General features: G+C 36.7%; 1 protein-coding gene across 9 annotated transcripts in view; it reads right to left on the bottom strand.

The window, feature by feature from the left end:
- Window positions 1-11,995, bottom strand: part of LOC104605090 (protein FAR1-RELATED SEQUENCE 5-like) — a 68,115-nt gene extending 56,120 nt beyond the window's left edge. For 6 of the 9 annotated variants that reach the window (XR_016085266.1, XR_736535.3, XR_016085265.1 and 3 more), the window contains exons 1-2: window positions 11,669-11,995; window positions 7,934-10,150 (exon numbers count right to left, since the gene is read on the bottom strand). Coding sequence is in view for 1 of the 9 variants with exons in the window: in XM_010269705.3 (XP_010268007.1) it covers window positions 8,060-10,147 (2,088 nt within the window). In the remaining 8 variants the exon portion in view is untranslated. Of the gene's footprint in view, window positions 1-941; window positions 1,036-6,816; window positions 10,151-11,668 lie in introns of those variants that run through there. The other 3 variants (XR_016085267.1, XR_002023108.2, XM_010269705.3) reach the window with 3 other exon arrangements.
- Between the last annotated feature and the right edge of the window lie 1,625 nt (window positions 11,996-13,620).

Here is a 13,620-nt window from a genome sequence, read left to right as displayed (position 1 = left end):
TGGATTCCCTACACTACTCCCATCAAAGGTCAACTTGATGTAGTCAACCATTGGAGGAGACCAAGCAGGGCTTATATTGGGTTTGTGGCAATCGGAACTAGCCACTGCCTTCCTAATTTTTGGGCCAGTAGTTTGTCATCAAGTTCTTGATGTCTTTGAGAGAGAGAGAGAAAGATATTCTTCCTTAACAATCTTGCAAGACTTCTGTATCTATCTGGATAGTATCTGCCATTTTTTTGATAATTAATAGAGACTCTTATTAATAATAAGAGAATAAGATAGAAAAGGAATTGGTATTCCTCTTAATCCACTAAAATTTAATTTCCATGTTCTGGGATATCTGTTTAAATTTCTTTTTCTCATTTAAGAACTTCCAAAATCTGATATCTTCCTTCTGCAGCCAACTAATAGCCAGCCTAGAATCACCTCCCACCATCAGTTTTCTGATATTCAGTTGTTGGGCTCTCTTTACCCCTTCCAAAACCACCATTATAGTATCTTCCAAATATATCTCATGGAGACTTAGGTGGAACTGCTTGTCTGGTTCAATACTTCTGATATTTTTTGATATTTTGGAATTCAGGAGTTTTCCCTTAACCTAACTTCGTTGTGCATCCTGATCTTCAACTATATACTCATTTGAGATACTTTTCAGATGTGTTTTACTGAGTAGTTCAAACAACTGCAGGAATTGAAAATTGAACAAAATTAGTAATATAGAGAACACCTTACAAGTCATATTCCATTACTTGAGAAAACCTGGTTCCTTTGATTATAAATGCAAAAGGAGATATTTACTATGAATAAGATGCTTTAATTTATTAGATAGAAGTGTCAAAGTACTACTATCAGCAAACCTAAGAGGTTGCCTAATTAAGAAATGAAGACTGCAAGTGCAAGCCACCTGGTTGAAAGTAACAACTTCCATGAGAAAGACCTACCCACCAACCTACCAGCTTCCTTGAACCTGGCCTTCGTTTTTTCCCAATCAGCAACTATAGCCTTCATTGCATAACCATTTGAACATTTCCCCCCCTGGAGAACAACAAAAACAAGGTCAAGCTATAATGAAGGTACAATCAAGAGCCAAATTTCAAAACTTCTTGTTTTGTAACATGACTCTCACCTGCCATATGCAAAGGGTTTTCCAACAGTAGTGTAAAAACAGAAAACCCCCACCAGAAGCATCAAAGATCTTCGAACTTTGAATCAGTTGTGGCTCATAGGATCAGTTTATTACTAATTGGATGGAAGATAGTTAATATCTTGAAAATTATATTTCACTTGAACAATCTTGAATTCATAATATTTAGCAGCAAGTTTTACTTCCAAGACCAGTAAACTACTGGTATGGACATGGACAAATTTATCTAGTGGCTAGAATTATAGTTGTCAAGGCGACGCCTAGGCAACAAGGCGGGACTGGATTTAGTAGGCACATCAAAGTAAGCACATTAAATGAGCACTTGATAAATATTTTGACAACTGTCAAAAGTGGGTATTAATATTTTCCAAAGGTGGGATGAGGGCATTTTAAGGGACAGGTGTCAAAAAAATTTTCAAGTGCTCATTGAACATGCTTACAACTTCGTGCCTACCTCATCCGAATCCCAACAAGGCAGCCATGGAGGATTGCCTTGTCCAAGCACCTAACTATTTTCTACAAGGTACAATATAATAATTTTATCTTTTTATTTTATGATATTATAATATTACAATAGACATAATTGGATTAAATTAGTCATTTTGTGGGTTCACAATATTTTAATAATTCATACACTAATTTCTTTTTATTATTTTCTTGTTCATGTGGGTTTGATTGGCATACAAGTTAGTTGACACTGTCTTGAACTCTCGAAGACTTCAAAACATGAACCAATAAACAAGGGAGAACTTGAAGATTTTTTATCTGATCAACACACAAGATTCTTTACTTTCTTGCTCATGAATATTTGATTATATATATATATATATATATATATATATATATATAAGAAGGTTGTTAGTGTCAACTAAATAAGGGTAGAATGGTCATTTGTATGTAAATTAGAAAGGCTAATACACCCTGGCCGAATGAGGAGAACAGTTTTTTTCTCTTCAGTTCGAACCAGGTTTTCTCCCCTCATTTTGGTGGATCTAGAAAAACCTTTAGAGACCCAGGAAATAAAAATAGCAATTTTCTCGATGTAAAGGTCTAAAGCACCCGGTCCAAACGATTTCACAATGGCCTTCTGTCAAGATTGTTGGGAGATTATTAGTGTTGATCTTTTGGAAGTGTTTGCTGAATTTTTTGAGAGAGGTAAGTTCAACTCTGGAGCCAATGCAACCTTTGTTGCTTTAATCCCCAAGAAGCCAGAAGTGTCCCACCCGAAAGACTATCGACCTATAAGCTTGGTGGGAAGCTTGTATAAAATCATCTCCAAGGTTTTGGCCGAAAGGATTAAGAAAGTCCTCCCTTGCTTGATCTCTCCAAACCAAGGTGCCTTCAGTTTTTGGAAGACAAATAATAGATCAAATCCTCATTGCAAATGAATGTGTGGAGTATAAGGGCCAGAAAAAGGAGAAAGGCATGGTCTGTAAGCTTGATCTTGAGAAAGCCTATGATTTGGTGGATTGGGAATTTCTTCTATAAGTTTTGAGCGTAGAGGCTTTGGGGTGAGGTGGTGTAAATGGATAAAGGGATGTATCTCCTCTTGTCATTATTCCATCTTGGTTAATGGGGTAGCTAGGGACTTTTTCCCAGCTAAGAGGGGTATTAGACAAGGGGATCCCCTTTCCCCCTTCCTTTTCACCCTAGTAGATGATGTCTTAAGTGTTCTAATTGCTAGGGCTGATTCTAATAATTTGATCAGAGGTTGGAGAATTGAGAGGGACGCAGTGGTGGTTACTCATCTTCAATTTGCAGACGATATTATTGTTTTTTGTGGAGGGGAGCAAGAGTAGTTAATCAATTTAAAGAGGTTGGTAAATCAGTTTGAAAAGGCCTCTAATCTCAAAATTAATTGGGGAAAGAGCTGTGTGGTAGTGGTTAATAAATCGGAAGAAGATGTAGGAATTCTTGCTAGAGTGTTGGGATGTGAAGCTGGTGATTGGCTGTTAGAGTATCTAGGATTACCTTTAGGAGGGAATCCAAAGTCAGAAAGCTTCTGGTACCCAGTTTTGGAAAGATTCTCAAAGAGGCTAGCAGGATGGAAGAGAAATTACATATCTCTGGGAGGAAGAATTACCCTAATAAAATCAACTTTGGCAAACCTACCAATTTACTTCCTTTCTACATTCAAGATCCCTACTAGTGTGGCTTTTAAACTAGAGAAATTAATGAGGGATTTCTTATGGGAACCAGGGGATACAAAGAAAGATCACTTGGTGAAGTGGGAGGTGGTCTCTAGAAGTAGAGATAGTGGAGGGTTGGGTATAGGAAACATAAAGCTAAGGAATATAGCCTTGTTGGAAAAGTGGCTATGGAGACTACCTCTGGAACAGGACAACTTGTGGCACAAAGTGATAGTGAGTATACACGGGGTAGCAGAAAACAGGTGGGATACTGGTCTTGACCCTAGGGCATCCCGGTCATCTCCTTGGAAAGCTATCCATGGTGTTTTACCCTCATTTCTTCCGTTTATCAGACTTGATGCTTGTGCAGGGAATAAAGTTCGATTCTGGGAAGATGTATGGTTTGGGGATGTCTCCCACAAAGATAGATTCTCCAGCGAATGGACTAGCCGACACCCTTGCAAAGCAAGGAACTTTCAAAGAAAACTTGTTTTGGACTGTTCTGTAATCAGAAAATACTTTTTCTTGGGGTAAACACCCTTGACTGGGTGGTGACAATGTATTCTCTTAAAATGTCTAATGAAAGTTACCGTTTCTGATCAAAAAAATAAATGATTCTGATACTGGGAAGATTTTGTTGGTGGTATATGTGGATGATATTGTTATTACCGGCAGTGACAGGTTCGGGATTGATAGGTTGAAGATCTTTTTGCATGATCACTTTCAGGAAAAGGATCTTGGCAAACTAAAATATTTCTTAGGGATAGAGGTTGCAAGGTCCAAATATGGTATTAATTTGTGCCAAAGAAAGTATGTCCTTGATCTACTGGAGAAGACAGGGTTGTTGGGTGCCAAACCAGCTGAAACACATATGGAATTGAATGTTAAGTTGAGTAGTGATACGGGTGAGGAGTAAGATCCAGGAAGGTACAGAAGGTTAGTGGGTAAGCTAAACTACCTAACTATCACTCGACCAAATATTTCATTTGCAGTTGGTGTGGTGAGTCGGTTTATGAAGAATCCTCGGATCCCTCATTGGGATGCAATTCTAATGATTGTAAGGTACTTGAAAGGTGCTCCGAGTCGTGGTTTGTTATACAAGAGTATAGGAAAACTTGAGATAGAAGGGTACATCGATGCTGATTGGGCTGGTTCTGTATCTGACAGGAAGTCAACTACAAGTTATTGTACCTTTCTTGGGGGTAACTTGGTGACATGGAAGAGTAAGAAACAAACAGTGGTGGCAAGAAGCAGTGCAGAAGCTGAATATAGAGCCATTGCACATACAACCTGTGAACTGGTGTGGTTGAAGAACCTTCTACAGGAGATGGAGTACTCAATTGGTATACCGATGAAGCTTTATTGTGACAACCAAGCTACTGTCCACATTTCCTCCAATCCAGTCTTTCATAAGAGAACAAAACATATAGAAGTTAATTGTCACTTTGTGAGAAAGAAAGTTCTTGGTGGAGTAATAAGTACAACTTATGTTAACACAGGAAGCCAATGGGCAGATCTATTCACCAAAGGGTTGAATCGGGCAAGAGTGGATTACATATATAACAAGCTGTGACTATATGATATATACTCTCCAGCTTGAGGGGGAGTGTTAGTGTCGACTAAGTAAGGGTAGAATGGGTCATTTGTATGTAAATTAGAAAGGCTAATACACCCTGGCCGAATGAGGAGAACAGTTTTTTTCTCTTCAGTTCAAACCAGGTTTTCTCCCCTCATTCTTCCTCTTTCTTTCCTCTCTTTTCTCTTATTCCTTCTTTTTCTTTTTCTTCCTTGATTAATCTGAAGGCTACAAGTTTACAGATCTGAACTTTATCAAAGGCCATTACCCAACGTTGTTCCCAACCATTTGGGGTCTTGGAAGGGGTGGACTGGATACAGACTTTTTTGGGGGCACAAAGTGGCTGTTCTCAGACAGTCAGAATTGAACCCACATTCTCATCTTGTCAGCCTGAGATTTTACCACTACATCAAGTAATGATAATTATTTGATGAAATGTATATTTCCAATATGAAGTTTACATTTATTTGATGAAGGTTATTTGTAATTATTAGTGAAAGATAATTGCTAGTTGCTATATAACCTAGGGAATTACCCTAGGAATTAGGACTTCTATCTAAAAAAAACCCATTGCCTAGGTGACAATGGCATTGCACTCCCCTGTTTCCTAGCTTCACTTTGGTGCCTTGAAAACTATTGGTAGAATCAAAATAGAATTGATATTTTTCTATTTCCAAGTCAGACTGGTTTAAATGCCTAGTTTATCCATGAAGTCAGATGTGCCTTGATTTTGATTGGAAGACCAGTAAAAGGTTATCTAATGAGAAATGCTTCAAGTGAAAAACATGGTCTATTCTGGTGCTTTCACTATATGCCCTTAACAAGATCTTGTCCTTGTCACGGTTTCTTTAACTTACAACTCTTAACAAGTTGGAATTCTTCTTCACAAGTACCAAAGTCGGTTGGCAACTTGGCTCTTTGAATTCCATTCCCCATTTACTAATAAAAACCTCAAATGGGTTTTACCATGTCTACCACAGAACCACCTGATAGTTTCTGACCAACATCTGATGCAGCATAGACTTGTTAGTGGCTCCAATGCATAATGCATCACCAAATGCCTTCACAAGCTTTCCTGTTATTATTTGACTTAGTTGTGACAATTACACCATTAGTGTCACAGTCAAGCCGATTGGCAAGATGGATCTCCAATGATTTGAGTTCAGATCATAGAAAACAAAGTTTCGATCAAGTTCCTCTTTTGTGGTACAGGGTTATGTTTCAATTGAAACCAGTAGAGAGAGATAAAACTTCAAAGAAACTTTCTGAATCAAAATAAATCTAAAGTATGATCCATAGTTGTCTAGGCACCTAAGCGACTAGGTGGTTTTCAATGGTCGCCTCACCCAAATGCCCTGGATTTTGTATACTAGGCGCCCGCCCAGAGACTTAAGCGGGCGCCTACATACAAGGTGGGTGCCTACATACATCTAATAAAATATTTTTTAATTTATTATTTTGATATTTTATTATATATTTTACTCTTTTAAAATAAAACTGGTTACATGCTATCATTTTATTATTAAGACAACAATACAAAGCCTTTTTCTTTTATTTATGCATAACATAAGGGCTTTTTCGGTTTGATTGGAGAGGGAGGAAAACCGAAGACTTCATGCCCCAGCCCAACTCCATCACACCTCAGCTTCAGCAGGTAAGTTTTTCTGCTTCTGCTTCTTCCAGACCAGCTTCAGTCATTTTTTTTTCTTTTTTTTCGAAAAAACAGGGGCTCCGCCCCTATACTCCTCCCTTCCTCCACAGCTCCACTCACTCTTCTTCTTCTTCTTCTTCTGCCCCTGATTGTTCTCAATCGCTAGTCCTAGTCTCAGTCCCTTTTTTTAAAAAAAAAACAGGGGCTCCGCCCCTGACTGTTCTCAGTCGATAGTCTCAGTCCCTTTTTTTTTTTGAAAAAGCAGGGGCCTATACTCCTCCCTGTCCCTAATCCCCTATACTTCTTCTTCCTCTTCTTCTTCCGCCCCTATACTCCTCTCATCCCTTCCTAGTTCCTGCACTTTTTTTTTTCAGTTAATAGTTAGTGTACATGCTTGCTAGTTAGTGTATAGTTAGTGTACATGCTTGCTAGTTATATGAAATTTATACTCATTTTAATGATTTATAGAGTTAATAGTTAGTGTACATGCTTGCTAGTTAGCACACAAAACCAATAAAATAGCTTAGAAAAGCATAAATAAAGTAAAAAACTCAAGAAAATTAACATTTTAAAATTCCTACACCTAGGTGCCTGGGCGCCCTGTGGTCCCCTAGCCTCACCTTGGCCTTGAAAACTATGGTATGATCTTAGGTATCAAAATACATCCATTCATTAGTCACTTCTCTCTTTGTTAGGCAATGAATTTTTTTCCTGTCCAGTATGGTGAACCTCTGATCACACCAGATTTGCAAGTGACACAAATACTCTGCCCTTCCCCTACTAATAAGAAAGGAGAAAGAGCAGAGATCAAATTGGCAATTTTAATCTTTAGAAGTAATTATTTTACAAACCCTAACAGAATGGCAGAACCAGTTCCTAACTAAAATCATATTCTCACTCAATATCTTTCTCACCTCTCTCACCACTATTGGTTGCGAAACAGAAACCGGTTGCCACCATTGTCTCTCATCTCTCACCTCTCTTACATTCATCTCTCACTCAAGCCCTAACAGAACAACTCTCCCTTCTATCACCGGACAACAAAGAAGAAGGAAATTGCAACTTTCTCTTTGATCACAGCTGAGTAGAGAAATGTAAGCTTATTTAGTTGGAAGTTGGAACTGCGGCTCGACATTCACTCTTTCTCCTATAGCCAAACAAAGGAGCTTTATAGGAACTCTCCTATTTTGTTTTCTGATTGTGAAATCTCTGATTTTCCCATATTTTTGTTTTCATTAACTTACATCCTGCCTGTGAAATTACCAAAAAAAAAGGTTTCATGGGTGACAATTAAAAAAGTATCATAGATTTAGTTGTTTCCAACAGTTTTTTTTTTATTTTTTATGGCTTGGTAATAAACTGAGTTGATATTTCATTGAAAATTAGTAACAAGAGGTACAGCAACAGAAATACAAGTAAAGAAACAAGAGTACCCCATTACTGTGCAATCAAGCAGCCTTTTGTACACTCCATGTAGGATGCTATCTATTCAAAAAGGCTGAGCTGTGTATAAGTAGCTTGTACAATTCTACCTGTCCCAATTCTATCCAAGAAATCTACTAGATCAAACCAGGAGATGAAAAATCCAAAGAACCCTTTTTCTTCAAAATTTCTTCTACCCCTTTGCGTGCATTGTTATATACATCTAATAAATATGCGAACGCCCTTCTGTCTTCTGCAGCACGTGCTGATGTCTCTCTAGCTACTCTTTGTAACTCTGTGAACATTGTAGAGAACCCCGCATTAGGATCAAGTTTAATTGCATGTCCACGATGATCAATTGTGGCTCCATCCTTTGCATCTCTTGTCCATCTTTTTAAGAGGTATTGTTGTGGGACTTGTTTCAATTGCCTTTCAAAAAGAACACAAAGTGCATGGGCACACAACAATCCAACAGACTCAAACTTCTTGCAACTGCATACAACCGCTACATTTAAGGGGTCAAATGTAACAACATGCACATTAGGTCTACTACAATCTTTTATTCTATACTCCATCGTTGTTCCAACTTCAGCTTTACTTACAATATCACAATCAAGGGCCCTTGAATATTCTTTTTCAAACTCCCTAAATACTGTAGGGGTATATATAGATGCGGCCCACTTCAAAATCCTTATCGGAAAAGACAAATAAGGTGTGCCCTGGCTCATCTTTACTTCCATCTCCATTTCTCTTTGACGACAATCTGCTACAACCTTTTCAAAATGATTAAAAAATTGAGCTAAATCAGGAGATGATTTCAAGTACCCTCTCAATATACTATTTACGCTCTTACTCCTTTGTGTACTTTTCATGTCGGCACAAAATTGATTTCGCCCATATACCAAAGACCACTTCTCCTTTACTTCAAATAATTCTTGAAGCCACGTATTTTCTTTTAACTCATATTTTTCAAGCATCTCATGCCATGCTTTAAGAAATTCGTCTTCATCCTCATGGTCATATATAAGGCTACTAAAGTCTTTCTCAAAGGATGAAGAAGCAGCAAATATACTACTAAAATGTTTGGTTGCATTCTGATATATATGCCATATACATAGGCGATGGCATGTGTCTGGAAATACTTGCTTTATTGCATTTGCAATTCTTGGGTCGTGGTCTGTAAGAATCGTTTTTGGTTGTTTCCCAGACATTGCTTTTAAAAAAGAGTGAAACACCCACTTAAAAGACTCAACACTTTGATCATACATCAATGCAGCTCCAAAAAAGATGGTTTGCTTATGATGGTTAACTCCAACAAAAGGTGCAAATGGTTGCCTCTCCTCATTAGTTTTGAAGGTAGTATCAAAACAAATAACATCTCCAAAATAACTATAATCAACCAACATCTTCACATCAGCCCAAAAGATGTTTGTTATTTGATTCTCTTCATCAAACTTTATTGAATGGAAGGATGATATGTTCTCTTCTTGCAATTTATCAAAGTACTTCATAATAGCTCTTGCACCTCCATTTTCCATGTCCTTCTTATTCTCTGCATGTGAATGATTGCTATAGTCAAAACTAGTAAAACCAATGCTTTCAATTCTATCAACTGGTCTATCCATAAATTCCAATGTAGCCTTTGGATGTGTACAAGAATCAGTTATAAGATCTGCTTGAGCATCATGAGCTATTGTTATATTCTTATGTGACCTTAGCATGTATGAACTTCTTGGATTAAGAAGTTGATGATTATGAGTTCCTTCAAATTCAGTCACGCGATATTTTCCATTTTCTTGCAACATAAGCCTGATTCTTGCTGCACAACCAGTTCTTCTAATGTCACGACGAAATTTTGCATGAATTCGCCTTTTATCAATACCACGAAAACCTTCATAAGAACAAACAAATGCCCTAGATTTCCAAACACCAGATTTCGTTTTGTATCCCTTAAATATTCTAACACTGAAACCTGCATTTTTAGCATATCCATTATAGAAAGAATATGCATCTTCCAATGTTTGAAACACCATTCCAACTTCAGGTACCCCCTGTTTTTCGCTTACTTCTGAGTCCATATTTTGCTGTGAAAAACTAGCATTAGTGGGGCTGCCACAAATCCCTTCCTTATTAAAATCGACCCTACGTTCCTCTGTAATCTCATTAATTTCTCTATTCCACATGGTACAATCTTCACTACTTGCTTGATTAGGAAGTTCCTCCATTTCCTGAAAAAAAAAACAAATAATTAAACACAATAACTACCACATGTTCAACAATTACACTCTTCACTACAGAACTTTATAGTAGTCGACCCAACTTCAATTTCAGCCATTAAGGAGCCCACAACCTCTTTAATAACTTAATCAAAAAGACAAAGCAATAAGCCATTCAGTTCATTCACTTCAGCTGTTATCGAATGGTACCTAATACTCTTAAAATCAAAATAAATAGGAAATCAGATTTCAGATCTTCAGTAAACAAACCAGTAAGGTTTTGTGATGGAGTTCCAAGTTTCAACATGGCAACTGGGTGAAAATGACGTTTTGATAAAAGAATGGATAGTTGGACACATACCACTTTGATTTTAATGATAACAAAGGAATCCACCAAATGCCTACCACGTGTCAAAGAATTCATTATTTTCATCCTTATTTACTAAAAAATTCAAAAAAATAAGCTAAGGGAGGGGATGTTGTGGACAAGGACATCATCCAAATTACAAATAGGATGAATAGTCTGGTGTCAGCACCACAGTAGAACCCAAAAAAAAGAGAGCCTTAATGACAGCAGAGTACATTTAGGCTAGTTGGGTATGTTTTCATTCAAATCATTTGGTGACCTGTAAATCACTAACCTCTGATAAATTAAGTGGCTAAATTAGGATGGTATTTTTTTCTTTTTGTAAAGGAGTCATCTGGGTATATTGAAAAAAAAAATCACATTGGACCATAAATAAAGTGACTTTGGCCCAGGATATTTGGAGGATTAAAGAAATCCTTCAAAAGAATCAAATGATGGGGATTTCAGGATGCAAAGGAAATGTAGGATAAAATATTTTATAGCTAAACCTACATATAATCAGAGATGGTACTGTTGGATAATCAATTTCTTTACTAACACCTGAGTGGAGTAATTTATATAGAAAAGGAAAAAAAAAAAGAATTAAGAACTTATCAAGGATCTGATCACCTCAATTTAAATTGGAATTAACAATTTGATCTACCAAGAATGTTATAAAGGGAACCATTCAGCTCTCAAGTATCTTTAAGTCCACTGAATGAATGGGAGTAAACAGAGTGGAGCTTCTGAAACTGTTCCTATGGTAATGAGAATTTCTTAAACACCGTTGCTCTTAAAAACTGTTGTTCCCATGATAATGAGATTTCCAGTCTAGTAACGAGATTTCTTGTCCGGCTTTAAGCATCGGTCTAGTAATGAGATCCACTGTAGTCAAACTTGGTTTGATTATCATGGTCAATGTAGGACGGAATAAACACTTCAACTAGGGTTTGATTATTTTAGTCAAACGTCGCCACTGCACGAAACGTGAATCTATGGGAGAACCAGCTTAGCAAGAGGAGGTCGATATGATTAATTGAATTATTTAATCCACAATTGCATACTAGGTAAAACACTACATTTACACCAAATAAGAAAATTTCAATAAATTTTTCTGTCCAGACTAAGAAATTTTTACAATGAAATGGAGCTATTCAATCAAACTAGGGTTTCAATAGACTAACCTTGAGAGCCGCGAGTAGTGAACCTGCGGTGATGAGAGAGAAAGGAAGAAACCAGCAACTCCTTTTCTGTTCGGTGATGAACGAGATACCTTTAAGAAAAAACGGCGATTCCTTCTCTACTCATCGCTAATGGACGGGAGAGCTCAAAGAACCGGCGGATTCTATTAGGGCTCCAATAATAGATGAACGTGAATGAGATGAAAAATGAGAGGGAGCGGCGGCGACTGATTCCCCGTTTCAAATCCGGCGGTGGTGCGGTGAGAGTTGTGTTGTGAGGTGAGAGAGAAACCGAGTGCGGTGCGAATATGATTTAGGTTAGGAGTTACGAGTTACGGCTACGAGTTGATTCTGTAATTACATTTTGCATCTTGAATAATTTGGGTAAATTGCAGTCTACCACCTTATATTTAAGCCATACTGATACTTTGTTCCCCCGAACTTTGATTTGCGACAAAGACCTCCTACTTTATGATTCTAACACATTATCCCCTACCCATTTACAGAGTTAACGGTGAAAGTAAAATTCTACATTGCCCTCTTCCTCTCCACCTTGCTTCTGAATGTAGGGTACCCTGCTAACCTCATTAGATCTTCTATTAATTAGACAAGAACAAACACAAACAAAACGTCACAACGAGAACACCCCCATTTACAACAACAATATTATAAGGTACTTTTTTTTTTTGCCTCACTTCATTTCATTGTTCTAATCCATGCAAGAGGTCAAAGGTGTAATTGAGGCGCAATGGCTCAAAAATGTGAGGTGTAAGGCTCAGAAATTAAGAAAATTATTTAAAGTTTATAAATGATAAATATAGCATAAAATATATCCAGTTTAAATAATAAAAGGTACAAATATCCATAAAATATAAATTTATAGGCAATAAGTTTTAGGTTTTAAGCATTAAATAAGGAAATGTCTAATTAATTAACAATCATAAATATTTTTACATTTTATTTTTCAAAGTATAAAGTTTTCAAATTATTCTGAAATGACCAGTTTAGAAGAAAAAGAAAATAAAACATATAAAGAATCATCTATATAATTGATATTAGATTTATGGTCATCCAATAGTTTAGAAGAAAGGAAGCAAGTTAGTTGATTTGACCTTTGTAAAAAAAGTCAATAAAAAGAAAAATAAATCAATTAAGAAAAGCAATGAGAAAAATAGCAAAATTGGGATGTTGGATTTAGAATAATAAAAAATCCACCTAATTTATCCAAGAGAAGCTAAGAACTTTATTGGCCTTTTATTTTTTACATTGAACTCTCCTAAACACTAAAAATTTAATAGAACTTGATTTGCCCTCAGTTTTCTAGTTTTTACTGTTTTTTTTTCTCATAGTTATTGAAGTGTTTCTTTCATATATTCTGAACTATAAAAATACATAAGAAATATATTTTTTTGCATCGAAACATTAAATAGTCATTGATACTTGAGGTGTGTGCCTTTTTTGTGCTTCAGACATTGAGGCTTCAGGCTTACACCTCATTCTAACAAAGATGTGAAGCATAAGGCAAAATCAATGCACCTCACCTCAATATGTATGCATGCCTAAAGGTTTAAATCATTTAAAACAACGCCGACGTGCAGCCAAGCCTAATGTTAGCCTGATGCCACCTCCCACTTACACAACTACTAATGATGTTTCAAATGAGTTCCACCATTACAAGATATAGAAAGCATGGCAATGGTGCAACCATTAGTTGTCTTCACTATCATATAGACCTAATAACAAACACTTTGTTGTAGCCATAGTGAATTTGAGGTTAGTGACAAAGATGATGATATACTATTCTATTTTTTTCTGGTAGCGGGTGGATGATGTTTTGCTTTTTTATTGTTGTTTTGTTTCACATACTCTTAAACCTAGTTGTGGTGACAAAGTTCGGTATTCTTATAGTGGCCATGGCGTCTATATTGTTTGACCTAACCTAAACATGGTTCTTT

Source organism: Nelumbo nucifera, chromosome 4 (assembly GCF_055504915.1).
Source record: "Nelumbo nucifera cultivar China Antique chromosome 4, China Antique-T2T, whole genome shotgun sequence".
In the NCBI taxonomy this organism is placed as follows: Eukaryota; Viridiplantae; Streptophyta; class Magnoliopsida; order Proteales; family Nelumbonaceae; genus Nelumbo; species Nelumbo nucifera.
The sequence above is the reverse complement of the archived record's forward strand: the minus strand, read 5'-3'. Positions and strand labels throughout refer to the sequence as shown.